Source organism: Tenebrio molitor, chromosome 1 (genome assembly GCF_963966145.1).
Source record: "Tenebrio molitor chromosome 1, icTenMoli1.1, whole genome shotgun sequence".
Lineage (NCBI taxonomy): Eukaryota > Metazoa > Arthropoda > Insecta > Coleoptera > Tenebrionidae > Tenebrio > Tenebrio molitor.
The window spans coordinates 38,539,367-38,567,309 of NC_091046.1; the positions used below are offsets into that span (position 1 = coordinate 38,539,367).

The 27,943-nt window shown below is 34.0% G+C and overlaps 1 protein-coding gene across 5 annotated transcripts; it reads left to right on the plus strand.

Annotated features, from left to right (window-relative positions):
* Positions 1-1,166: 1,166 nt before the first annotated feature.
* Proc-R (Proctolin receptor) lies at positions 1,167-27,932 on the plus strand. Of its 5 annotated transcripts, none has more exons than XM_069038905.1 (9): positions 1,168-1,642; positions 1,976-2,110; positions 2,894-3,035; positions 15,214-15,389; positions 15,813-16,630; positions 23,169-23,322; positions 23,378-23,607; positions 27,018-27,049; positions 27,758-27,932. In XM_069038905.1, exons 3-9 carry the CDS (start codon positions 2,902-2,904, stop codon positions 27,768-27,770), a joined length of 1,557 nt encoding a protein of 518 aa, XP_068895006.1. In that variant the 5' UTR covers positions 1,168-1,642; positions 1,976-2,110; positions 2,894-2,901; the 3' UTR covers positions 27,771-27,932. The 5 variants fall into 5 exon arrangements, with proteins under 5 accessions (XP_068894996.1, XP_068895006.1, XP_068895016.1 ...); XM_069038915.1 differs by lacking the exon at positions 27,018-27,049 and having other exon boundaries at positions 1,169-1,642; positions 15,813-16,052; positions 16,104-16,630; XM_069038925.1 differs by lacking the exon at positions 27,018-27,049 and having other exon boundaries at positions 1,170-1,642; positions 15,813-16,052; positions 16,302-16,630.
* Positions 27,933-27,943: the final 11 nt, after the last annotated feature.

Below are 27,943 nucleotides of genomic sequence, written 5' to 3' on the forward strand. Positions count from 1 at the left end.
AGTAACAAAACTATTGAACACATCATAAATTTATTTCAAAAACATCATTTCAGATTAATATAGATTTTATGCAGTGCCCAAATGTAAGTTTTTCCCATAAATCATCATAATTAACGGAAATAAAACACAGAAAAATTGTTTATGCAATTACACATCTTGCGGCTGATTTTGACTAGGCCAGATCGCAATCATTACAAATTTAATGGAGGTTTTATTCACTTTTATTAAAAATCATTTATTCTCGGCTTCGAGGTTTGTACCAACTGTATCACATACCTTGTTAATGAATTACTGCTATTCTGCTTTAACTGAGTTTAAATTTAAACAACTTAAATACGATCAGTTCCCTTGAATCTGTTGTTTCCTAGGCAAACACATTACTTTATATTTATTTAAATGTCTGTTGATTCCAACATTTATTTCAACCTTTCCCAATTGTGACCGTATTAAAAGTAAGATGATCTATTTCTGGAATTCAAGGAACACTACAAAATTCAATTAGACATATTTTGCGTACGTCAGAGGCGTAATGGCCATGTATTAAAAATAGTAGTTAATATTTTTATCATGTTATGATTATAAATATTGCGAACTACATTAAATCTATTTATATTTATGAATGAGGTATTCAAATTACATTGTGGTTAATTTTGATTTTAACGTTGCTTTATTGTAAGCAAAACGCAAAACACATTAAGCCTCGCGGGCATACTGTCATAATAAACCAAAATTTTATTATTCCTCTTGTCCATTATGCAATCACTAATACACGTGTGAAGCCACATAATATATATTAACACCACGATTAACACGCGCAACAAAAGTCACCTCCTCAGCCGGTTAAAAATTTTAATTAAAAAAATAATTATAACTGTATTGAACTCTGATGGCAGTTGACTTAAATTTTGTTAGGGGGTGAACAACACTTTGGACCGGTAAGCAATGGAGCTAATTTGGGCGTTTTAAATTTGCGACCGTGAAAGGAAAAAATCTTGTTGTTAACATTAATTCAAGATCGAGCGTCGTCGAGCCTTTTGGAGACGTAGCAAGCCATATACGAAGACATTAACAATAATTAATTGTGTAACGTTTATAGTGTTGCAGTCCACTTCTATTTCCGCTATTCCGGTTGGCAAATTGTCGATCTGAAAATAAATTTTCTCTAAAAGCGTATGTTGTTGGTGTTTGGAACACTCGCAGGTCGGGTCCAATAAAATAAATTTGAAGTGTACCAGCCAGGTATTTTTATTTGTTTATAACAATTTTGCTATTAGATGTTAGTGCCAAGGAAAATGTTAAATATTTACGCAAACTTTTAAAGTGCACAGAGATACACATGGTAAACTCTTCGATCCTGTACTAATGAGTTTAGAATAGGAACTCACCAAAGGTGTCCAATAATAATTTAGCATTGGTCTATATTTAAATTGTCTCTGACTGTCCAAGCTACTGCAAGCATGCTGAATGTTGTTCCTTCAGTTGTGTGCCGGAATCAGCGAACTTAGGATTCCCTAAGCTGCGATGTGACATCGGTAATGACATTTCGTCATCTGTGAAACAGTGAATAGTGATCGATTTCTATCGGAACTGTAGTAAACTGTGTGGATGCTGCTGAAAAAATCAACGGTTAGAAAAAAACAAGGTAAAACCACTCGATTGTCCCGTTTTGCGGTGGACACAGAGCCACCAGTATTATTAACATTGAACTGAAGTACCATAATGATGTTGCAAAAATATCATTTACCCACCTACGAATTTACGAAAGTTATTAAGGCGTAGGTTTTTATCAGCAGTAACAGATTACGAGCGAATTTATTAAATGGGAGTGTTTACCTGACAAGCCCTGACTTTTCCATAAGAAAAAAATGCGGAGGAAAATACGAAATAAAATAGTAGTTATGGGAAAAACGGGCTCATTAGTGTAGTTCAAACGTGCACTCCTATCTTAAATCTCGAATTAATTGTTTTGTTTCAGATTGAAATGTCTAACCATGGTGATACTTGAAAGAGTGGTGCTCGTTTTGAAGTAGAAAAATGTTCGTGTTGTTTTCCCCCCTGTGAAGCTACTGTCTAAAAGAATGATTAGTGTTGTCGAAGAAAAATTGTGATTGTGAGTACAAACATCTTGCATTAACACGTGCGAAGGTTGCTTGTGCTTAATTGAGAAATAATGGCGCGCTAAAATTCGAAACGTTAATTTCCTTCTGACGCTTCTGGTGGTGGACGATGTCGGCCGGACATGAAAATCAATGTTAATCGAGAAAATCGACGATTTCGGTGTTTGGACACGTTTCGGTACAAAAGAAGATTTTAATTTGACGAAAACAGGTGCGGGTACTCCTTTCGGCTGCTCCCTAAAGGCTAAATAAATCAATTTAAATTCAAGTTGATCCCCGGCCAAATCGATTCTGCCCCATAACAGTAAAACTTTACGGCACATAAACAATTATTTCGTGTTAAAGGTTTCACATTTCATAATCGCGATTGATTCCTGAAAAAATGGCGTCAGGGTGAAATTCGAATCGGACGAGATTGACGCGAAAGGGCTGTTCCGACGAAGAACAGGTGCGTCGACGTCGAATCGGGGTGCCGTTGTGATCTCGGATCGTCCAAAGAGAGGTTGACAACTTTTTCAAAAATATCCCAAAAATAATCCCAAATGATTTGTTTTTGACGACTGTAAACAGTGCGACTAGAGTAGAGCAGATTTAATTTTAGTAACTGCACTCCGTATACCACCTCGGCTAAACACCTTTCTTGGCGGATTTTCAGTTCGATTTGCCGTCCTAACGTCACATTTCGCGATTTCGACAACAAAGTGCGGTTCTGTTGTGTTGCGTACGCTCTTCGGGTGCTCATCCGGGAAAAGGAAATTGATGTGGCGTGTTTGCAGACTCCACGATGGATGATGCCAACGAAGACCCGTCCGCTTTGTTCCTGGAGTCCACCAGATTTTGGATCCAGAGGGTGTTCGTCCCCATCATGGTGTGCATCGGGGTCGGAGGGAACACGATCACTGTGGTGGTACTCACGAGGTTTGTTCGCGCATCAAACAAATCTGTAATTTATAAACCACCGTGAGTTCATTGTTTATTTTGAACACATTTCTTCTTCTGGCACACTCGAAATGGTCAGTTCTGCAAGGTACTTCGGTGAAAACACTGAACTACAGTTTCCGATTAATGACAGTTATACCGAAATTTTGCGCCGTTTTTCAAAGCGACATTAAAACATTTTATACCTCCGAAAAACTCATTAATCTCTGAGCATAACAATGAACAGCAATTAGAAACTTACATTCGACTCTGTAGACTTCCTAAATTCGATCTTTAAGTGCACATAAAAATGGCAATAAATCCGAATTTATTTTTCTCATAAAATAATGATTATTTCTGTATATCGTGATATTTACTCTGCGTAATATTTTTAATTTGAAGGATACAATATACTACATACTTCGACAATAATTAATCATTACAACTACTACGAATGTAAATAAACGTTGCCCAATATTGTCTTTAGCAAAAGAATTGCGCAACCCATCAAACACCTTCGCTCTTTAGTGCTGTAACCAAAAGCTTGAAGTAATTGTAAAGATTTGTTAGCGATTAAAGTGTCCAAAAACCTGTTTCCTTTGCGGTAAATGCGAATTGGGTCTATAAATAGAGCAATTATCAGTAGGGAACAATTGGAGACCAATAATTATGAACTTCCTATTTGGTGTGATAATAATTTGTTGGTGCGAACATCCTAGTGGTCAAAATTTTGCATAATCAGGACCAAATCGCGTGGGTGTGTCGATATTTATTAATAGAAATACCATTGGTGACGATGATAATGGTTTCGACATCAAAGAAATGAAACGTAATTGATAGCGCCACAACAAGGATTCTGTTTTAATACTCCGGGAACCTATCCAATTCTAGTCATTCGGTATTTGCAAGTGGCAGAGCATAACTTATGGACACTATTTAAATTCTGTAAATAACCACGTCAACAAAGCCAAGTGGCAATGGGATTTTCGCGCCTGACAGGTTGTGCACTGAAAGGAAAATTGTTTCTATTTGGGTGGCTATCAGTGAGAAAATAAGTCTAATAAAAGTCGCCGAAGGTAATTGAATATTCATAAAACAACTGCGTAAATCATGCGCAGTTGCGGTAATAAAGTAAATACTACGTGAATAACGTTTAAGTAATTGCGGCATCCAAGATCACCACTCAACAAACTACCACTTGGTGATGCTCTGTCTTAATCAAATAGCAGTCTAGTTACGTTCAAGTTCTTCTATTTATATAAAATAAGGAAGTAGTAAATAACACACGTTTTTATTATCCTGTCTGCTGTTTTTTTTCTGGTAACATGAGATAATTTTATGTCAGATAATAAAGGATGAATCTATTTTGATTTTTTTTGGAAACGTGGTAGACATTGATATTCCTAAATACATGTTTGCAGCTCCCAATAAGTATGAAAAAGGAACATCGTAACTACGACTGTTTTATTCCTAAAATCTCCTTTGTAACTGTAAACATTTCACCTGCAGTTTTATCTTTTGCAACATTTACGTGTTAAAGTACCCAATTTTTGTATGTTGTACAAAGTGATAGACCATGTCACATACAACTTGCGTTTATTTTCTTCCTTTTCAGTGGCAGATAATTAGCAGAAATACTCAAATTCACAAAAAATCTTGATTGGTTGTCAACTAATGAAATATGTTAATAAGTACTTACAATATTTACAGCTGTGACAAAAAATGTGTGTTTAATAATATAATGTGATCAACAAAAAAGATATATAAAGGAACAGGTATAGAAAAGAACATTTTTGAAAATGTGCTGAGTAACTTAATTAACTGCCACTTGTCAATTTTGACATTTACGTGAATTTGATTTAAAAAATGGTTTTCACAGGAGAATGCAAAGTATACGGGACAGAATCACATTGTCGAAATGAGAATGATGAAAATGATGACTGCGACTGGGTTCACCAATGACGACAACCTTTTTTTTTCAGCAAAACATCATTTCTGTTAATATGACTGAAGCTACGCCACACGCTTTTAGAAATTTTATTTTCCATAGCAGCCCTTAGTTTTTTTTTTTTTGTTTATTTATCATATTGTATTAAAGTGTGTGCTCTTAGTACTGTCACTTTGCTTTTTGTACAACGTGATTAAGCACTGTTTGAGTTACAATACGTACAATCAAGAAATAGTATATTAAAAGACAAGTTTCATAAGACCAGTCTTGAAGCACGAATTCAAGATTAAAAAACGAGTGGCGTAGTCATGAGTTATTTTAAAGAATGAATGCTTCAAGGTCTTATGAAACGAGTTTTTTATACCATTTTTTGTAATTTGCCCTTTTTAAGCCGTTTGTAAACAAAAATGTTTACTTTCCTCGATTTAGGGATTTTTGTGGCGGTTGGTAATGTCTTAATTTTAAAAGTGAAAATTTGATCAAGTCTTCAAAGTCGCCTTTTGTTTTATCCAAATTCTGTCACAAAACACGAATATGGAAAATGATCTTTCATGTACGCCCGCTGAAATACGTGAAACTGCCAAAAATACGGTCGCGAATTTGTTGCCTGATAAATCCTGATAAATAATTCTTTGCACATTTTGTAATTTAAACTGACACGCATGACGGATCAAGCTTTGCCAACCTAAAAATTTTCGTAAAATGTTCCGTGAAATAATGGTTATAAGGACATCCCAGATGATGACGTCGCATTCGTTAATATGTCTATTAGAGAATCAAAATGGAGGCAAATTACAAAAAATGTTTTTTATACAACTGACATTAAAAGTGACGTTTTTAGTGGAAGCTAATTTGATTAAAAATTGCTCTTTATAAGTTACCGTGTTAAAAGTATTTTTAACACTAGTAAAAAAAAAACTTTTAACTTTTAAGTGGCTGTATTTGCCGCTTCTTCAATATCTGCGGGAAATCTGTCGTCGATATCGGCATCGTTAACGTCGTTTTCTTTGCATTCCATGTTTGCGAATGCAATAATGTGGAATTGAAAGTGTTTTACAAAACGAATGAAAACTTTTTGACGTTTCTAATAAACAAATGTCAATACAAGACTAGGTACCTGATTTTTGCCGCAGAAATTAAAATAAACATCAAAAATACGACTGCGTTTTTTAATGCAATGCAAACCAGTTGTATAAATAGATGTATGATGGACGTGTTAAAAGTGATTTTATTTTGTTCGTGGGGTTGGTCAACTCGCTGCGCTCGTTTCCCAATCTACCCCACTTACAAAATAAAATCTCACTTTTAACACTTACATCATAAATAACTATTATTCGGCTATTTGCAAAACTGCAACCGCATATGTTTTGTTGATTTATTTGACAGATATCTGACGTAACATTAACAGCGACAAAATGGTAAGTTATGATAGTAAAAATTAACGGTAAAATGAAATTAAAATTGAAATACAGCATATTGGGAGTAATGTCAATGATGCGGCTGTCAGTGTCAAGTCATTAAGAAGTGGAAGTTCCTTCAGTTATATCTACCATTTAAAAATCAAATTCAGTATTATACCAACTCAAACAGTCCTTCTTGATTACCTTATATCGAGCGATCAAATTAATTTGTGATCGAGTTATCCACGGATTTGAATTCGTATGTATTTTGGGATCGACATGCTTACCTATTGTTTAATAATTGTGGTATCTAAAATTACGTCATTTTAAAAACTTTTTTAAATTGCTTGGTTTTCAAAAATTTTGATAAGTACTTAATGCAATTTTTAAATAGGAAAAAACTAATCTAATTTTATTGTTAATTTCAATTTTTCGTCAGATCCTAAAACTGTCTCGCAACAGATACATCAGAAGCTCTTACATATTGCTAGTTTTTTTATTGGTTGTTAGAGACATATCTGTAAGATCAAAAGAGTAAAGTTTGGAGCAAGTTGAGAGCTAAAAATACTGTACAGTTCGAAAAGACTGACGATTAGAGTGATATACATAATGGATCACTAAATGTAGTTCTTTTCGTTGCCTCGTCCTTTTGAGGTTTGTCCAGATGTTGTAGTCTAAAATATTTAGACGTTGTCGACATACATAATATTAATATGTATACACGTAGTAATGAAAGACGAAATCATCGCCGGCAAAAAGCGGAATAATACCTATTTTGATGTATTTTGAACAGGAGGCGTTGATAGCAAACATAACTTTAAGCATTAACATACGCTATTTTCGCATAAAAACAAATTTCCTGCTTAAAAATCTTCTTTTCTTAGATTTATCGTATTTATAATAATCAAGCAACCTGGTTAGATTTTGTATCTTTTGATAACTTTTGTAATTTTTTATTGTTGTTAACGTTTAATTTACGTGCAGAACGTAAAAAATGCCTATAGCTGGTGTAAATATTGCCCGAGCATTAACTAATGCTATTGGGGCTGCTCTTAGTACTACTGGTCACAGAGCTGTTAGAGGTTTCAAGAGACTGATCAGTTCACAAGACGACGTAGATCTGGTCGAAAAAGAGCAACCACACACTGCAACGATAGATTTGGTGTTCCGCTTTTTCTGCCGGTGGATGTATTACTGTTATGCAGATTTTGGTAAATTAGACTAGTACAGAATAAAGAAAATGATGTTACTCACTCTAGAGTACTTTACGATTATAAGCAAGTAAACTGATACGATAAACTCGTGTAGTTGATAGGAGTAAGTTTTAAAATGCAAAAGTTTTTAATCCAAAATAAGCTAATTAAGGCGTATAAACCAGTAAAAAGTTATAGCTCCTCAAACTCGCAATGAATATTTTGAAATTACGAGTATGTATTGGCTTCTCTTAAAAGTGAGTCAAGGAGAGAAGTTAAATTTCGGCATTACTTCTAAATCGTAACATTTTAATAAACAATAAAGAATTTTTATTAATTTGGTGTTGCCTCATTCTTGTCATTATTTGACGACTACTGTATATCTCTGTAATTCTGTTAATAAAAGAAGATGTTCTTCTGTTTTTGGTTTAATTTCATCGAGTTTGTTTAAATTATGCTGATTTTTAAGTAATTTATCAACGTGAAAGTTCTGTTTTGACTCAAAGAAGTGACGTGATCTGAGGATCTCAAATTGTGGGTACTTTTAAAAATACCGGCTGTACACCTATTATAAGACGGACTAAACAAACATCAGGATTTCAAAAAATCATTAAAATATTAAACTAAGTAAATACAGCCTGTCTCAGAACTGTCTCTCCATAGATAGTAAAAAAGACTCCAAGATGACTAAAATAAATTTTCCTGCAACTCACATAAAGTTTTCAATTTCACCAATCGCAGAAGCTCGTCCTCAGGTATTACTAAAAAATCGGACAGGTTGCTAGACAGCAAAAATAATTATTGATATCAACGAAAAGTTATGGAGATTTTAATAATTACATATTATATCCCAAGTGCAAAATTTTTTATCGGAAAAGTTTTTACTAATGAACGAAAACATCCATAAATGAGGTCAGAAGACCAATTATTATCAAATAAGAGTACGAGACGAAGTCGAGGGCTTTTATTTGATAATAATTGGTCTCCTGACCGAATAATTTATGGATGTTTGAGTTCATTAGCAAAAAATTTGCCGATATTAAAATTTTGCACGAGGGATATACGGCTGATTATTTCCCGAATAGAATGAAAACAAACGCATGATTTCCAATTTTCATTATTCAAAATAAGTTTTTGTTCGACACTGTCAGAATTTGAGAATTTTCTCCTATGTGAACGGATTTTGATAAATGTCACAACTTGTCAAAACGAACCGTCAAGTTCGTGTGTAAATTGGGCCTTTTTTGGCACTCGTGGGCCTTTAAAACGCGAGTGCCAAAAAAGGCTCAATTTACACACAAACTCGTCAAATAAACTACTATTATTAAAAAAAAAATCAGGTGCCGACATTTTTTATCCGATTATTGCACAGTGCATTTTAGAGAAATTTTATCGGGTTATTTTTTGTTTTCTCGTTTTGATTGGTCAATATTTGTCACGCAATTGGTTGCTAAACATATGAAGGAAATAATCAGATAAAGAACTTCGAAATCCTGAAAACGCAAAATTGCGGTCATCCTACCTTGATGGTGCTCAACTCTGATTGGTCAAGTTTAGGATGTTTTTTACGATTATCGCTTGAGATAGGACGCTTTTTTCTTTAAAATTCAGATCATCACATTTACCTAAATACGCCCTTTTTTTCTTTGGGGAGGCAGTTCTGGGACATTCTGTATAAGATCCCAATTTATCTGCAAAACTGATTTCCGCAATTAATTAAATAACGTTTTGACATGTTTTTTAAATTAGTAACAAGATAAACAAAAAGTAAAACGTTTCAGTGTGGAACATAAAATGCAGTGTGGAAACTTTAACTGGAATAAAATTCATAACTTGGACCTAGGCTATTTTTGCAAAAAATCCCGAAACAAGTCAATTTTTGTTTTTCCTTGCCCACATTTTGGCGTATGTATATGGTTTTAGCATATCTGCTCTTGGAAGTGCGCAACCACCCCTAACTTTTTTTCAAATGTAAGAGTATGGCAAATGACACCTCATTTGAAAGGCCACTTTGCAAGGAAGACAAAGGCACTATTTGTTTCCTGAATATTTTCAAAGCCTACGTGCTAAAAAAATAAAAACCAATTTTATAAGTTGAATACTAGATATTTAATGCAACAAATGTTCAAAATGAACACCGTTTCTTTCTTGGCAAATTGGTAGTAACATGCATCCCTTACGTTTTGTAGCATTTTCGGTGTCATTTGCATAATTTCATGACTAATACGTTGCTTAAGGTCCTCAATATTGTTCGGTTTTGTTACATAGACCTTACTTTTGAAATATTCCCATAAAAAAAGTCGAGGGGAGTAAGATCCGGAGATCTTGCCGGCCATTCAATTTGCCTCTTCGTCCAATCCATCGATTGGGAAAAACTTTGTCTAAATATCTACGAACGATCACAGCATAATGGGGTGGAGTTCTCCATATTCTTTCAGGGGGTAAATCTGGATCTAACGGATTTGGAAATAAGGCAGCTAATGCTCCATCAAGATTACTATCCAAGAATACTTGTTCCAATATTCGATCACCTATTCCTATTATCCCAGTCTGTATATTGAGTTTTTGCAGGAACTGAGTATGGTCAGCCCAGTAACATAACGGCGCTATTAATCAGGTTCATCATTTGCTCGAAAAATTGGATTCGGCGGTCCTAAACTAATTTTGGACCATCTGCATTTTGTAAGGATGCAATTTTGGAGATCTAAGCATTTTCAGGACAGTAGTTGATATCGTTGTCACGGGCCAGTTGCGGGGCTGGAGTCACCGGATTTTCTTGACTATTCAATGAACCAAATCAATGATTAAAATAAAAATTTTCAAAGCTATTTCGCAAATCTGCGTTACACATGATTTCATTGTTCAGTTAACTTTGTAAGAAAGTAATAATTTCCTTGAATAAAAATAATAATCAAGGTTTGTTTAAAATATTCATCTCGACTACTAGTGGAATAGTCAGTTATATTTTCACTAGTGGAATGAATATTCGCTGGAATTTTCTATTGCTAGGCTACGAAAGTAAATATCTGCTATTTTATTGGTTAATACTTGAAAAATAACAGGTGAATTGAATAGTCTGTTGAATACAACTCGTAGTCAAAGATAGTAGAATATTTTTCCGATGGTATTACTCATGGTCATTACGCTTTTGAACACCATTCGTGCTACGCACTCATGGTTTTCATAAAGCGAATGACCATTCGTGATACCACCACAAAAATATTCGACAATCTTTGACTACTCGTGGTATTATAACTGACTATTTAATTCTTCTGTCACTTAATGTTCATCAACCAATGAAACAAACTTAATTTTAGTGATTTCCACGGTTACAAAAGAATTGCAGCGGATATTGGACTAGTACAAATATCAGCGTACATACTACAGGGTTATTATAAATGATTGTCCCATCGCAGTTGGCGTTGGCGACAGGGTTTAATGTGCCGCAAGCCTTATAAAATGAGTGAGACTAGTATCGCCGATAGGTTGCGCTCCTGGCGGTAGTGGAAATCAAGTGTACTAGTTTGGCTAACGTTGCGAGGCTGCGGCACATCCAAAATTTGTGTGGGTTTTCAACGCCAACTGCGATGGGACAATCATTTATAATGACCCTGTAGTAATCGAAGTGAATATTTTAAACAAATGAAAATCTTCATTAAAAAATTTTTTTGCAGCGAAAAACGAACACAAAAATATTATTTTCTAACAAATTGAAGTGTACAATTTGAAACACTGAAAAAAATTTTAGGAATATGATTCATTAAATAGTCCTCCAAATACGATTCGTAGTCAATGTTATGCAGCCGTTGACATTTGTAACACCACCACAAAAAATCGGCATAACATTGACTACTCGTCGTATTACAACTGACTATTCCCTTCACCTGTAATTTGTTAAAAATGGACCAATAAAAACACAATTTTACACATTTGTTACCATGGTTTCAAAAAATTGGACCGAATATTCCCACTTGTGGAAATTGTATCGGTAATACCACTAGTGATCCCAGCGATAATTTTTAACAAATGAATGCAGCCTTGAGAATTGCTTCCAAATGGACTCACGTGTCTTTTTTGTGTTGTTGGAAACATTTTCCTCGATTTCTGCGTTAATTTCTTCTTCCGATTTGCTGCCAAATTGCCAAAGTTGGTTCATGGAATAGTCCTCCGAATACAATTCGTAGTCCAAATTATGTAGACTATTTTTCAAACTGGTTTCACTCATTCAATTGTGCTTGCGAATCTCACTCGTGCTGACGCACTCGTGGATTCATTCCCAAGCACAATTGATAATTCGTGACCAGTTTGAAAAATAATCGACATAATTTGGACTACTCGTGGTATTATAAATGAATATTTAATAACACGTTTAGCCTAGTATCCTCTCCAACAGTGGGTTCTCGCTGTCTGCGCACAACCCTTACATGACCCAAGTTCCGGTATTGTGTCTCAATCTTGCTTAGGCAAAAGGTAATCAAGGCTTTTGAAAAAAGTTACTGTAAGATACGAAATGTACACCTCCAACGTGTTCACGTTGCACGTAGGTTTTGAAAATATTCAGGAAACAAATAGTGCGTTGTATTCCTTGCGACGGAGCTTTTCAAACGAGGTGTGACTTGGCATACTTACCCTTACATTTGAAAAAAAAAGTTAGGGGTGGTGGCACACTTCCGGGAGCAAATGCAAAAACCATATGCGCCAAAATGTAGGCGAGGAAAAAGAAAAATTGACCTGCTTCGGGATTTTTTACAAAAATCGCGTATGTCCAAGTTATGAATTTTATTCCAGTCAAAGTTTCCACACTGTATATCTTACAACGAAAATAAATAATTTGTTATGATCATAACCTCTTGAGGGATTACTGTATAACTATTTACTATTTCATTTTTCAATTAATGTATGCAAACTAGCTATTAATTTAGTCTTAAGACAAGATTAAAAAAAAAAGTTCCTTGTTTAGAGGTGCCGTTTATTTTTATTTTAACTAATTTACAACAATTTACAAAACAAACATTTACTAATGAACAATAATGAAATGTTACTAAATGTGAGTGTATTACATCTTACTACAAGATTTTGAGATTATGTTTGAATGTTTGTATTTATTATCTGACATTTTAAAGCAACTCAAAGTTACCATTCTTACAACGTAAAGTGTTCCGCATTGAAAGAAACTGTTTCGACACCCATGTGAATTTCATAATGAACCTTGCGAACACAATACAGAAAAAATAAAAAATAAATGTGCACTTTTTTACACATACATATTTGTTCCTCAGCGCTATACTGAGCATAACTGACTTGAGCTGATTATTATATACGTACTTTCTTAATTATTTTATTATAAATATCTTGTGTTAAGGTAATTACATATAGTCATTGATACATTTATTGCCCATTACTCTTGTAAATTTCGTAAGATAAACATTTTTCGCTTATTCATGATAGTCTGAGGCTCATTTCTAAGGGATTCAACACATACGGAATCGAATAGCAAATCAAGATGATGAGCAGCTGGTCCTGGCCCTGGAACGTATTTAGACACCAAGTTCAGACCCTAATGCCGGTCTTCGGTTTCTGCTTATGATTATAGTAATAGATAAAGGCCTCTACAGTCCCGACAGCATGACAAGAAGACAAACTGAATCATAGAAGTGCATCAATTCAAATTCAGTATTCAACACCAAACTCCCCTCTAAATTATCAACACTTTGTTTATGTTTTAACTGCTAAAGCTTCGACATAATGTAATATGGAACAATGTGTTATTGGATGGTATTTTCATGTAGTGCAGGTTTTAGGTTTTTTGACTCTGAACTTTTTCAGCAACAGCGTTTTCCTAACAAAAAGAAATGTAGTTAGAGTAGGTATGGCCGGCCTGAGATATGACAGTTGGTGGGGGTGTGCGTAGACGGAAAACAGTCGGACGAGTCCATCTTTCGTAAAATAGAGGTCCTCAGCAGATTAAAAATCAGCTAATTGTCACTGTGACCGCTATTCTCTACTGTGACCGGTTTTGATTATTTTGCCACGCCACAGGAATATTTTGTCCTCGCAGATTTCCCCCACCAAATGTCATTTCTCAGGCCGGCCTTACTTCTAACAGAACACCTACATTTCAGGTACTTTACCATTTTCTATAACAATGTAACTTTTTTGACAAGACTCCGATTCCATCACAACAGAAAATTTTCGCCCTTACCTATAAGCGGATATACATTTTGATGGCTAGTTTATTCCAAATTTTAAATCAATTTGAAACTCTTTTTCGTAAAAAATTCAAATAGAAAAAACGTTTCTTTTATCTTTTTTTGTTTATCAAGCTCTGTTACATACACCTGTATGTATCTTTGGATTAATAAGGTCTTTAATAATCATGTAGTTTTTGGCTAAAAAGTATGTCGTCTAACGTCCAACGTAATTGAATATTTATGTATTATGAAAATTAAGAAAAATGGAAAAGTGAACATCATTTTTCAATTGTGTACTCTTATGTTTTATGTACTTTTATAAAGCCTTTATAATGAAGTAAAAAAGGATAAATATTAAGCAATAAACTGCATATCTCTAATGAAACTGAGTAAACTTAAAATTATGGAAATATCCAATCACTTAATTTATTTAGCTGTTTATTAAAATTATAATCAAGGATTGAGAGTAAATATGTTAAAATACTCTATGCTTTAGTTTAGTTTCAATTGAAAAATAGTGTTTTTACACGCCTTAGTTAAAATATTTTCTTTTAATAAAATTTTAAACACATACATCAAATGTGAGTGTTCAGCCAATCAAAAATGTTTATCGCGATAAAAACGTCCTACAACTCTGTCAGCTGTCAAAAGTGGTTAAAATTGCATGCTACTCCTGTCAGATTCTCAAATTGTTTTTAATAATTGTGTTTTTAATAACGTATCATAAATAAATAATTACCTAACGTTAAAGTTTGTATTCTGGAATTAATCTTGCCAAAAATAACACGACCAAATTTTTTATATCAGACAAATTTCCCAATTTTCACTTAAACATTTTTGCTTTAGAGAATTTTACTCGTTGATATCTGGGCATTTTTATTCAAAGGTTGAACCCTCGTGCCTAACCAGAATAAAAATGCCTAAATTCAACTTGTAAAATTGTCAAAGCAAAAAGTTTTCGTAAAATTGAAAAATGTATCCGATGAAAAAATTAGATCTTGTTATTTTACAAACAAAATATGTATGTACCAAGAATCCCTCAAAAATTTAGATTGTAGTAAAGTGAAAGTGAAAACGCAATTCTAAATTATCCTACGATTTCAGATATTTTCTGTACTCTTGACAGCTGAAGTGTTTGAAATAGCCCAGTTCGCGTTCACATAGCGAACGAGTAAAAATGTCTATGCATAACTCATTCCTCAACTACATTTCAGATTTTTAACGACCGTCATGTATATCAACGCTAATCTATCAGGCTAATAAACATTTTTAGAAAAATGTGTTGGCTTAATTGTTTTCAATTTTGTGTAATGACAGAAAAGTCATATTCTCTAAAAGCCTCAACAGGCGCCGGGGTCAAAACAAACGGTAAAAATTCCAATGTACATGATAGACATGTTATCATCTGATGATTGTTATAAACTAATTTGTCCGAATTTATTCCAGGAAACGAATGAGGTGTTCAACGAATATTTACCTAACTGCTCTGGCAGTCGCCGACATTATTTATTTGTTGTTTGTCTTCTTCCTGTCGTTCGGGGTCTACAAGAACATTCACGACAGAAAATACGAACTCTATTGGAGATTTTCCGGCCTAACTCACTGGCTGTGTGATTCTGCAAGTAAGCAATCAACACCCACCTGATAATTTGCTGTTCGAAATTAATTTCGATCCATTTCCACGGTCAATAAAATTCTAATTCTACCACAACGCACGGGCATTCTTCGAATGTGCGAGTCAAGGTGACATTAGCGTCGCGACTTGTTTTTTAAAGCTCCCTAAAGCACAGTTGGTTCGTGTATTGCAGAAAAAAGTTGATTTAACAGAGTGATTTGTTAATTATCTATAAACATTCCTACTAGCTGTCAGTGTTGAATTTTATTCGAGCAAATCCGCTGGACCGGTGCCAGGTTTGCATTTCACATAATACTAATGAAGTGTGCATCATTTTCAAAATGGGTTTTGACGCAGGTGTCCCATTCGTGACTAACGCTCGAAGACGCCCTTCGATAGGTCAGTCGATGAATTGGTGTTTTATTTTTAGGCAGCGCATCGGTGTGGTTGACGGTATCGTTCACTTTGGAGCGGTACATAGCGGTCTGTCACCCCATCAAGGGTAAAGTCCTGTGCACCGAGAACAGAGCGAAAATCATCATAACGGGGATCACCGTTTTCTGCATTCTGAGCACGCTGTCGACCACGTTCGAGTACGAGCTGGCCATAAACGAAAAGTGCATCCGCAACTGCACTCCAGAAGAACTAAAGACCATGCAACACATGTCTGGTAAATGTTCCCACAATGTCACCCTTCATCACCTGTCAAATCATAACATAGTAGTGACCAATCTCCAACACGATGACGAGGACGACTCTAACGACAAGTTGGTAAAAGAAATCTACTCTAAAGTAAAACCTGCAATCGACAAACTTCTACCCGTTAATTGCACATCTCATCCTCATATCATCTACGTTCCCGTTTACCCCTCGATGCTTAACAAGACCAACCCCAAAAGTTATAAAACTAATCTTATAGAAGGACAAGTTAACACTAAAAGTGAAGTGTCGAAGGAACGTGTAGAAAACTCGCTTAAAGGACAAAACGCAAACACTACTGCCGCCACTGGTAAATTGTTAACTACAAATGACACTTCCGACAATGACACCTGTTGTTTGAAGAAGTTCACGGTTGATACAGAGCTGACGAATTTGGGAAAGAACAGAGCCTACTCAACGTTCATGTCCTGGTTCTCCGCCCTGGGCTTCGCGTTAATCCCCTTGATCCTCATTGCCACTTTTAACTGTTTCTTAGTCCACGCCGTGTACAAGTCGCAGAATAGACGCAAGAAGATGACCAATTCTCAGGTAAGAACGAAAAGGAGTGGAGAAGGGTGTCGCAGTACTGTTAATCGAGAGATTTGGTCTTGATAAATCTCCGAGCTCGGAGTTTGGCGAAACGCGGATCGAGATCAAAATTTGAGGCTAAATTTGTTCTATTAGCCCGAAATTTTAGTTGCCGTCGTAAAGTAAGCAGCTTAATGAGGTCGATGAAACTGTTATTTTCTACGTACAAAAATAGAAGCGCACGGTACGTAACGATGTAATTTAATAAATCAAATTTTAATCATTTTACTACCACTTTATTCAGAATTTGAAAAAAGAATATGATTTTTTTTAAATTTAAAATCAGATGGGTTAAGCTGAAAATGCTTGTATAGGTACATAATTAAAATTAAAAACAAAAATTCTTTTGTTGTTTTTTATAAGTTGCTTTGACTTCTAGTTGGAGAAATATTAGCTCTAAAAAGGAGAGTGAAAAAATTAACACATTTATTTCTCTAGAACGGCTTGATGGATTTCGCTGAATAAAATATATGTAGGTATAGTTTTCCCATTTATAATTTGGTTTTATGGTAGTGCAATTGTAATTATTAAGGGCTGCAGTTGTGGTTTTGGCAATAGTGAAGATATTGTAACCTGGTCAGACAACAGACCTTCTTTTACAGTCCTAGGATTTATGGCGGTAGTTGCCTATTGTCGGGGTATTTAACTCCCTGACAACAGGGCTGATAGTAAAACCAAATTAGAAATGGGAACACTATACTCGTATATGTTTTGCTTGGCCGTTTGAGAAAAAAGTTCAAGAAACATTCGAAATGAACGACATGGAAAATATGTAGTTATTTACAGTAAGAATGAGGAAGGCAAAGCGAAAGCGGCCTTATTCTCGAGTGCTGTATTTGGTGTTATTCGATACCTCCTTAGAAATTGTGAGGGGTAGATTTACGAAACTCAGATAATTTGCAAATCGTTAACGAAACGGCAAAATACAAATACAATGCTTCAACAGTATCATTTGTCATGGCTTATCGAGCCTTACCGGGTTTCGTGAATGACCCCCGGAGTCTGTAACTTTGTATTGAAAAAATTAAATAAAAATAAATCACATTTTTGGACGGATCTGTTGCTATGGAAAAAAAAAAAACAAAGTTCTGTAAAGTCAATAAAGTGGTTGTGGGCACGTTGTGGAGATTGTGTGGATAATGAAAAGTTATATGTTCCTGATGATGTCCTGGAAGAGGTAAGTACCGCGAATTACCAAATGTTGCCTAAAAAATCACAATTACGTTATCACAAAGAATTGAAAAAAATTAGGAGTGAATGAAAACTAGTAAGTGAAAGAGAGTGAGCGAAAAACGATGAGCGAAAGTGAAGTGAACGAAAGAGAATCCTTTAACCACTGGTAACTATGGATACAGACTCACTTTCTAGGGAGGTACCGAACAAAGTGTTGTTCTTTTATAAAAATGTTTTCTAATGTCAAAATCACATGTCAAAATCGCCGGTACCACTACCGCAATTTTTTCGTTGAATCTTTCCATGTCATTCTGAAACGTCTTTTTTTTAACTAATTAAAAATGGTAGACGATAGTTAAATTAAAAAAAATATATGTAGTACCTATTTCTTTGTAAATTATTGAATGAATGTTTTTGGGAAAAATGGATTCCTACAAACTTTCGTGACAGATAAAATTCAAATACATACTGTCAGAATCCGGAAATCATAATCAAATTTTCTGAAATATGTACATTTGCGGAATTAAAATTTCGGGCAGTATTGTCAATGCATAATATACCTACTCGTAAACTCTAAAACAACCTTTACGTTAATAACCTCATTTTTACTCTTGTTACGTTTTTGCCTTTTTGACTTACATATTTGCATTCAAAAATTGTAATTTGTGGCATAATAACGGGTAGGCAACATATCAAAGCGATAATTTAATTATGTACAGTCAAAGCCGGTTTCACCAACGTGAGTTAAATTTACAGATTAAAATATACGAAAACATTGTTATAACAATAGGTAACGAAGCATTTTAAACTACAGTTAACTTTAACTGGCGTTGGTGAAACTGGCCCTCCAGCGCAATTAACTCAAAACTTAAAGTTCAAAAACTGTGACTGCCTAACTGATACAGAAAAGTTTAATTTTTGAATGTCAGTCATAATGACAGTAAAAGATGGTTTACAGAGATTTTTTTGAAGTGACAAAAAAATACTGCCCCTGTGGATTGAAATGTTATTTGACTTATTGGAATTCTCACCCCAGACCAAAACATTTCTATTTAATACGAAAGGAAGACATGGCGTCACCTAGTACTATCGCGGCCAAAATACTTTGGTCGTCACTTTTTGACAGTTCAAATGTAAATCAAGTATTAATGTCAATATACATGACAATTTCAAATTATTCTTGTCAAAAATATGGCACCTTCAGTTTTTGATAAATATAGAATCGTCTTACTTGCTTCTGAAGGTTGCTTTTGAACCCTGCCTCCGCAGCTGGGATTTACCCCACCCGTATGACACTGATGGATTAAAATAATTTTGACAGTAGTAAAAAATAAGGTTAAACATCCTAAAGTTTGCTTTACAATTGAATGTCATTTATGTCACATTAACGACCAAAGTATTTTGGCCGCGATAGTACGATGCAAGTACCATTTTTATAAAGTTAGGTATATGACCTGAAATTTTGAAAATTTAAGTAATAATACGTAGATGGAGATTTAACTAATGCCTAATGGAGTATTGGATATGTCAGTAGCTTGGATGTTCCGCTTGTGTTGTGAAGAGATGTTTGCCATTTGTTTTGTGAGTTTATACAAGGTGATCAACGAGAAAATAAATCAAGAGTGCTACCTCATCTTTTATTTTATCGAAACGTCTTTTTTTAGCTTGATCGTACACATGTGTATACTTGCTATACATAGTCGTTTTATTGGTTGCCTGCCTCTCGAAAAATCTATTACATACATATAAATTAACACAATCATTTTTAATAACTAATGTTTTATCTTCAATTATTGTAAAACCCATTTTACCACTGGGATAATTCTTCCTTACAAATACAGACGTCCGTGAACTTTGCCGAAATCGAAAACTTTTTTTAAGGTTGCTTTAAAATTGACGTTTGTTTGACAGTTCACCGCAAAGTCTCCTTACCAGTGGCGTCGCGTTTAGCAATAAACCTGGTAAATTACCCATTCTTACGAATGTAAGATGTTGCTCTTGTTTATTTTATAAATTTTTTCCATTATCATTATCAAAATTCATTATACAGGGTGTCCCCAAAAAAGAAGACGAGTCCGTAACTCCGTTATTTATCGGAAGATTTTAATTATCTGTACACCAAATTAAATAGTTGTTAATAGGCTACAAAATAGCCTAATAAATTCAAATATAGCCCTATGGGCTTCCAGGGTAAACTGTCAAAATATTTTTTTTTAAATGGGAATACATATTTTTTTGTACTAATTCTGATAGAGATTTATATTCTGAAAACAAGAATGTATCACAAATATACACTTAAATACCAAAAATTCACAAAAAAAAAATGTAAAAAACGCTACTATCGTCTATGTTCCATTTTGCGCTAAACATTGGCGGCATATCTGCGCAATCCCACATGTTATTATTTGTCATTTGTTTTTCCAGCTACCTTAATTTGGTTATTACACTGTAACGCAGTGCATTTTGATAGCTTTTCGCTTGATGCTCGTCATTTGTTTCAAAAGTTAGTGTTATTTTTTTTAATGTGAAGTTATACTTGTGATACACTGTTGTTTTCAGAATTAAAATCTCTATCAGAATTACTAATAAAAGGTATGTAATCCTATTTGAAAAAAAATATTTTGACAGTTTACCCTTGAAGCCCATAGGGCTATACTTGAATTTATTAGGCTATTTTATAGCCTATTAGCAACCATTTAATTTGGTGTATAGATAATTGAAATCCTCCGATAAATAAGGGAGCTATGGACTCGTCTTTTTTTTTGGGGACACTCTGTATATGATTTATTATAAAGTAGCGTTTGAGACCACAAACTGTCCCATGCCTTGAACACTTATTTGTATAGAATTCCCTTATGACATGACCGACAATTTACAACACCTGCTCTGATTTGTTTTCTTTTTGATCACTTTGTACTGTATAAACCCATTTTTTTAATATTCATTAAATTTAATGAGTTCCAAAACATCGACTTTTCAGAATAACTTTAAAAGATCTTATGACAAAGTTATGGTAGTGGTATCAGGGGATTTTTATGTAAAAAAATATTGTACACGCAAAATTCATTATTTAATTCAAAATTCAAGGAAATCCATCACGCCGTTCCACATATACAAATTATTTAGATTTTTTTTTCACTCTGAATTACTTGTATTATTAGTAGAGATAATACCAAGTGACTATACATTTTTTTTTATTATATTGGCATTTTACATTTTAAGTTTTATACTGGGTTGCCCGTTTATCGAATTCAGATGTCGAATGTCAAAATAAATTAAATAAAACAAAGTTGTCGTTGTTAGGTTTTATTCTTGCTAACAAGAAGGAGAACAATGTTTACTCTAAACCATTTTTTTACATTTATTTGTATTTATTGTTTTTAATTTACCTTAGTAAAATCTTATTTAGGTTATTAACAATAACACTATCTCCAAATCCTAACATAAAAATTTTATCAAAGGATGACATGTTTTATTTTTTAGACTTTCTCAAAAATTTTAAATTTTGTGAATGAGAACATAATTTTTGTTGGAAATACAAAGTGTCTCTAAAAGAACATACCGAGCGATCATTTAAAAAATAAATCGAGTTTGCTTTGGAGCCTATGCTATAGCATGGGTTGCCATAGGCAACACGCCGACTCGATTTATTTTTTAATTGATCGCGCCGTACTTATATCAAGAGTCCTGTGGAATTGTGCAGCTCTAAAATTTTATTGTGTCGAACTATGTCGAGCCGTTAAAAAGCTGTCAAATCAGATGTCAACAGTCAAATGTAAAATGAATAAAATGATTAAATCTTAGCGTCAGTTGTGAGTTCGACGTCTAAAGCTACGGTTTCTTAGAGAAGTACGCCGCGCACAACTCACGGTAAGTCGCGCGCTGCGCACAACCGTGTAAATCTAATCAGTTGATACTGATGGAAGCGTTTTCTTAGAAAAAGTTCAGCTGAACGCATTGTTGGCTTTTTCTAAGAAAACGCTTCCATCAGTATCAACTGATTAGATTTACGCGGTTGTGCGCAGCGCACGACTTACCGTGAGTTGTGCGCGGCCTACTTCTCTAAGAAACCGTAGCTTTAGTTGTTTTGCTTGTGGTATATTCTATTACTTTTCAATATTCTAATTACTTTTCATCTTATTACAGTCTTTATTAAAAAATCTATCATTAATGAACTTACATAACCTCTGTTTTTCTATTTGATACCACATTATGCTACAGAGCAGCAAAAATTACCTAAATATATTCGAATTCCACAGAACTCTTGATATACGTTCTTTTATAGACATTTGTATATTTAAATACATTCTTATTTATTTTCTGCTACGCTGACGGTATTTTAAACAAAGTTACGACTTAATTTAATTATCTATCATAAATACAAAAATAAACCCAGACTTTCATCTCCTCTAATGAAGGCTTCATCAAAATCAAGTAAAAAAAATACGACTAGTCTTCTTTTTGATAACTGAATGTCATTTTCGAAACAAATACTGGATGACTCATGAAAGCTATTCTAAACTCTAGTACAATACTAGAACTGATTTTGGTAATTGTTCACTTTAACTACTTCTGGAATTTTCGCGTTTTTTCTGGCTAGACAGTCTCAGGGCGTCCTCCTAGATCGTGTCCCACCATTCAAACCTTGTGCAAATGCCTTTTTTTTCTCTCTTGTTATGTTTCAAGGTCGCGTCAAGGTCGCGCCAAGTCTTAGTATAACTAAAGGGTAAGGAAAATTTTCATTTGCACAAGGTTTGACTGGTGGGAAACGATCTAGGAGGACGTCCTGAGGCTGTCTAGCCAGAAAAAACGCGAAAATTCCAGAAGTAGTTAAAGTGAACAATTACCCTGATTTTTCAAAATTTTAATATTTTGAAAATCTTCCGGTGTTAAAAATGGGGAGTACCTGGGGGCGGAGCAAAGACCTGACAACTATACCTAGTTACGTCCCCATATACCCTGACACACATTCTAAAATTTCAGATTTTTATTTCTCCGTAGCAGCCTAATTCACTTCTGTGCAATGATATTTCAAATGTAGTTGAAAATCATGTAACAACCTGTTTAAAAATAAAAATTTGGCGAGATTGTTGTTGTCGAGGTGAGGTGGTGAGAAAATTTCGTCATCTATGAAGTAGTTACCCTTTCGCCTTTCCACCACCCCTGCAGAAAGCCTTTGGCAAGCACCTTCTGCACAAAGTACCTGCGAAATGTAATTTGAGCGTTGTTTACGAAGTCTCGAAATTAACAGTACTGGTGCTCCCTCCCCGTCCGGCACCGCTCCCGTATTGACGGCTTACTGAATTGATTTCGGTTTTTATTACAGGAAACCGTTTCGATGTCCAACGAAAACCGCATAACCGTGATGTTAATTGGCGTGGTGTTTCTATTTTTAATCTGCCAAACGCCGACCGCTTCCTTCCTGATCTATAGCAACTTCTACGAGCCGAAAGACTTGGCCACGGAGCACATCCACCGCGGTAATCAGCTCCAATTGCGGGCAATACAGAACGATAACGAACCGTTTCCTTGCAGCTCTGGGCAACATATTTAACTTTCTGGTAACGGTAAACGCGGCAACCAATTTCATAATGTATTGCATTCTGTCGAAAAAATACAGAACTACGTTCAGGGCGTTGTTCTGTGGCCGCAGAAAAAACAGACAAGACACGTTAATGTTATCCTCGACTAGAACGAGATACAGTTCGTATAACAATGGTTTGAGAAGGAACGTTTCCGAATATCACACTCCAAGAAACTTGGAGGTAACTATTTATTTCTTTAATAAAGGCAAATATGTAAATACCTACAACTTGTGCATAAAGATTTGACAGAAGCGGAAGTTTACATGTTACGGCTTTTTCCGTTCTTCCATATTGGTAAATTTTTTTTACTTCAACTATTACGGCATTATGTTTTAATAACTGTGACTAACAGCTCTAATGAGAAATGTAACACTAAAATCGCATTGCTAACCTTATTTTTAGCAAGGTAAGGCCTCCGAACGTATCCACTGAGCAATATAATGTTCAAATGGACCGTTCGAATGCTAATAACATGCGCTTACAAGCTATAATGAACTGCAAACACCGCAAATTAGCAGACAACAGAACAGTTTTTTTCCATACTTACAAGCACAATAATCCGATAAATAATTCGAACATGCCGGGGTTATGTATAAATTATTACTTGTACTTACTAATTTCAATTGTCAACGGCACCATCGCTAATTTCACTCAATGGAGAAGTTAGAATTATTGTAAAATGGGGTACATACCTTTTTTTATATCATCATTTATTTTACCACGTCCAAGGGTGCTTAACTTGAATTGTGATAGTGCTTCATAGTATTTGGGCGTCCGTATTGTTATTATTAAATTATTTTCTTTCATGAATGCAACAATCAAAGGGAGAAATCTTAAAGTAATATGTACTTCTTTTTAATTTCATCACTTACTTTGACTCAAAACATCTACTAACTTCTGCATCACCAACATATATCAATTACTATTATATCGACAAATAGATCAGTTGTCAGAAACAGCAAGTACAGAGAGATTCCATAAATCTACCAACATATTTTAATGTTTCGAGAAAAGTTAATTTTTCATCGCTACGCTTATAAATTTGTTACAAAAATTAATTTTAGGATTAACTTTTTACAGTAAATGTCAACTTTCTCAAAAGTAATCTTATTCAAACTAAGATATTTCTGTCATCGAGTAAAGCCATTGGTAAATGAACGTTTGTTCTTGTTTGTTGTGCGATGTTTTAGATCTACTTATTGCATATTGCATTTTTGAATCTGGTCTGAATCTCTTAGAAACTTTCAATTCCATACAAATATTTTGAAGAAGCATAGCAGATTGGCGGTCATTTGTGATGAGAACTTCGTAGTAGGTAAATGTTTTTTTCTACTAGAGTTTGGAAAACTAACATATGTATTTGAATATTAATTTGAGTTAGAAAAAGTAGAATATTTCCTAACAAGGGCGGAAATAATATTTCAACACTGAAAGTTCAATTTTGATCGTTTCCTGAGATACCTACGTAACTTGAAATCTGTCAAAGATAACCTCAAAATTTATGTTTTTTGTAAGACTTTGGTTAAACTAACACGAAAAACATTGTTCAATATTCGTGCACTGTTACTTTTCGGCCTGTTTTGCATATTTTTCAATTTCAAACGATTTAATTGTATAATGCATTCATTTTTGTAATGACGAACTAAAGTTACTAAATTTAGTAACTTTTGTCTTGTGAACACATCTTTTTACCGCGAATTTGGGCTTTTAAAAAGTTAGGTTATGGGTCACGTCATTTGTCCTGTCAAAACTGATCCCAATCAAAGCTTAGTGAAATTAAATTTGTTTAATTATGTATTTTGAAAAAAAGCAAAGTTGCACTAAACAAATACGAAAAGGCAGTTGAACCTACGTAACAATGAAATAATTTTGAATTTTGCAAATTAACAATACCTAATAAAGTTTCCCATAAGCCTTGTCCTTGTCCTTCATCTAAAATTTTGAACATACTTCTGGGACTGAAGCCTGTACAGCACTTGGGAGAGTTTTATTTTAGATTAGAATTTACCGAAAAAACATCCACCACTGCTTCTACAATTTTGTACTTTTCGTACTTGCGTTTTCATTATCTCCATGAGTAATTTCTTTTATTTTGTTGAAAGCCTTAAAATGTGCTGGTTCGTCTGCTTACTTATTGATGCTTTACTCCGTTTTGGAAATTCATTCATTTTGGCAGTGACAATAATATGACAATTTAAATCATTGCCAACTGTCTAATTTTCATATATTTTGTATAAAATCGAACAAAAAAAAAAGTTCCAGTGAGTTCCTCATTACAAAAATGAATGCATTATATCAGATATTTTAGTAGAATTTTCTTAAATTTACTCAAGCAAACAACTTAAACGCCTTCACAATAGTAGTTTATTTAACGAGTTCGTGTGTAAATTGGGCTTTTTTTGGCATGAGTGGGCCAGTTTAAAATGCGAGTGAAACGAGTGCCAAAAAGGTCCAATTTACACACGAACGAGTTGAATACAACGTTTTTTTGTTCGACGAGTCCCTTAAAGGTCCCAAATCGCTTAATATGTCTAAAATTAGCTTGACGTTTCGTTTTGACAAGTTGTGACATTTATCAAAATCTGTTCACACAGGAGAAAATTCTCAAATTCTGACACTTTTATAAACAAAATTGTTTCTCTATAGTAACGAAAGCAGATGATTCCGCTTTTTAATTAACTAAATTAATTGAATATTAAAAATATCCAAATTTAATTTATTTTCCAAACTTCAGTAGAAAAAATCACATAGGAAATCGATTTTTTTCCGTACACGGCATGTTTTGATCTCGGCTATCGCCTCGATAAAAAATCCCTTGCCTAATACGGAAAAAAATTACATTTCTTAACTTATTGCACAAATAGCTATTAAAAAATCACAGAAATGTTATTCTAAAATTTAACTTTTCGTACCTTATATTTATATAAATATTAAATAAAGGTCCGAGTAAAATAAATTCATATAATAATAAGATGATCCTGAAGAATAGATCACAATTTTATGTCAATTTTTTTGAATAATATTTTCTCTTATTTTAAATAAGAGATTAATAAGTATATTTGGTTGCCTATATTCATATTTCTAATACTTGATTTTTATAACTTTAGATACAACCCAAACTACACATGTAAGTTTCATCCAGAGTATCTAATTATATTTTCTTTCTAATCATAATTTACTGTTGAGTATTAGGTACAAAAAAAGATTGTTTACTCATATTTAAAAAACAACCATATAAATTAATTGTTCCTTAGCCTCATCCTTTTGACGTAGGTATCTTATTTGTATTTAACAAAAATAAAAATGTTTTCATTATTGATATTCCACTACTGTGTGTAGGTCTGGTATAGAATGCAACTAACGTTACATAATTCACTTCAAATACTACTCTTGATTTAATATCTTTAATGGAAAATTGGTTTTCAGTATTTATCTCACTTATTCATAACTTTCACATTATTATCTCCATTTAACAGTTTATTTTTCCCATCACGAATCACTAAATTAGTTATAATTTTCCTTAAGATTTAGAATAAAAACGTGCAATATTTGCCGACAGATATGGCTATTTCTTACATTGTTTGTTATAGCGGACGCGTTTTATTCACATGAGTATTACTGAGTAAGTACTAAAATCTAGATAAGTTTGTCAAATACAATTTTTCTCGGTTGGATTTGCATGAAATAGAGTGAAGCTATTTTGGGCAGTAAAGTCTATTATTCTGCAAACTTTAAAATGTAAACAAAAAGACAATTTAATACTTAAATACATCTACATACAGTAGTGCACGTATTGTACTTAAGATTTTTAGAAATTTGAGAGTACCGTACTGAGCCAGTCGTGTTTTTTTTGGTCGTTCGTTATCATCGGTTATCATCAGTCAGTTCATTCATTTCAGGGCTCAAGCACGCACCTGTCGGTGTGGCAAGACATGCGTGAAATGCTTCCAATAAAAATGTTTTGACAAGCGAATTTTTTTTGTTTATTTTGTGAAAGAGTGCGTTGATCTACATACCGATACAACGAGACACGTATCGACACCAAATTTGCATAAATAATTAACACTTGGACTGTTAACAACCCCTCTGAGATCGTTTAACCACTAAACGTAGACCAAGTCGTGGCTCCAGGTAAAATACATTTAAAAATAACAAATATGTACTTTCTTTAGGGGATTTTATACATTTCACTTGGAGGGCGACTCACGAATTGTAGAAGTTTACATTCCCACTAACAACTGTTTATGATTTCCAATGATAGATGAATAGAAAACATTGTTTTCTAGGTGTCGAAAACACAATATTTGAACATGTGTCCATTTTGTTGCAGACCCAAAGCTTGACGGGCATTCCTCGATCAAAATCGTTAATGACCAGGCCACCAGGCAAAGCAAAATCCAGCGACATGAACTTCTAAACTATATTAGTTTACTTTTACATTATCATGTATAATACATGTACTTACTGTTCTACAAATAAAACACTAATTTTGTTTAATAAAGCTATTCACGGTGTT

Excerpts from the sequence above, each read along its gene's own strand:
- Proc-R (XM_069038885.1), top strand. The coding sequence starts at position 2,902 with ATGGATGATGCCAACGAAGACCCGTCCGCTTTGTTCCTGGAGTCCACC. Across the intron at positions 3,036-15,213 it reads ACTGTGGTGGTACTCACGAG|GAAACGAATGAGGTGTTCAA; the intron begins GTTTGTTCGCGC and ends AATTTATTCCAG. Across the intron at positions 15,390-15,812 it reads CTGGCTGTGTGATTCTGCAA|GCAGCGCATCGGTGTGGTTG; the intron begins GTAAGCAATCAA and ends TTTTATTTTTAG.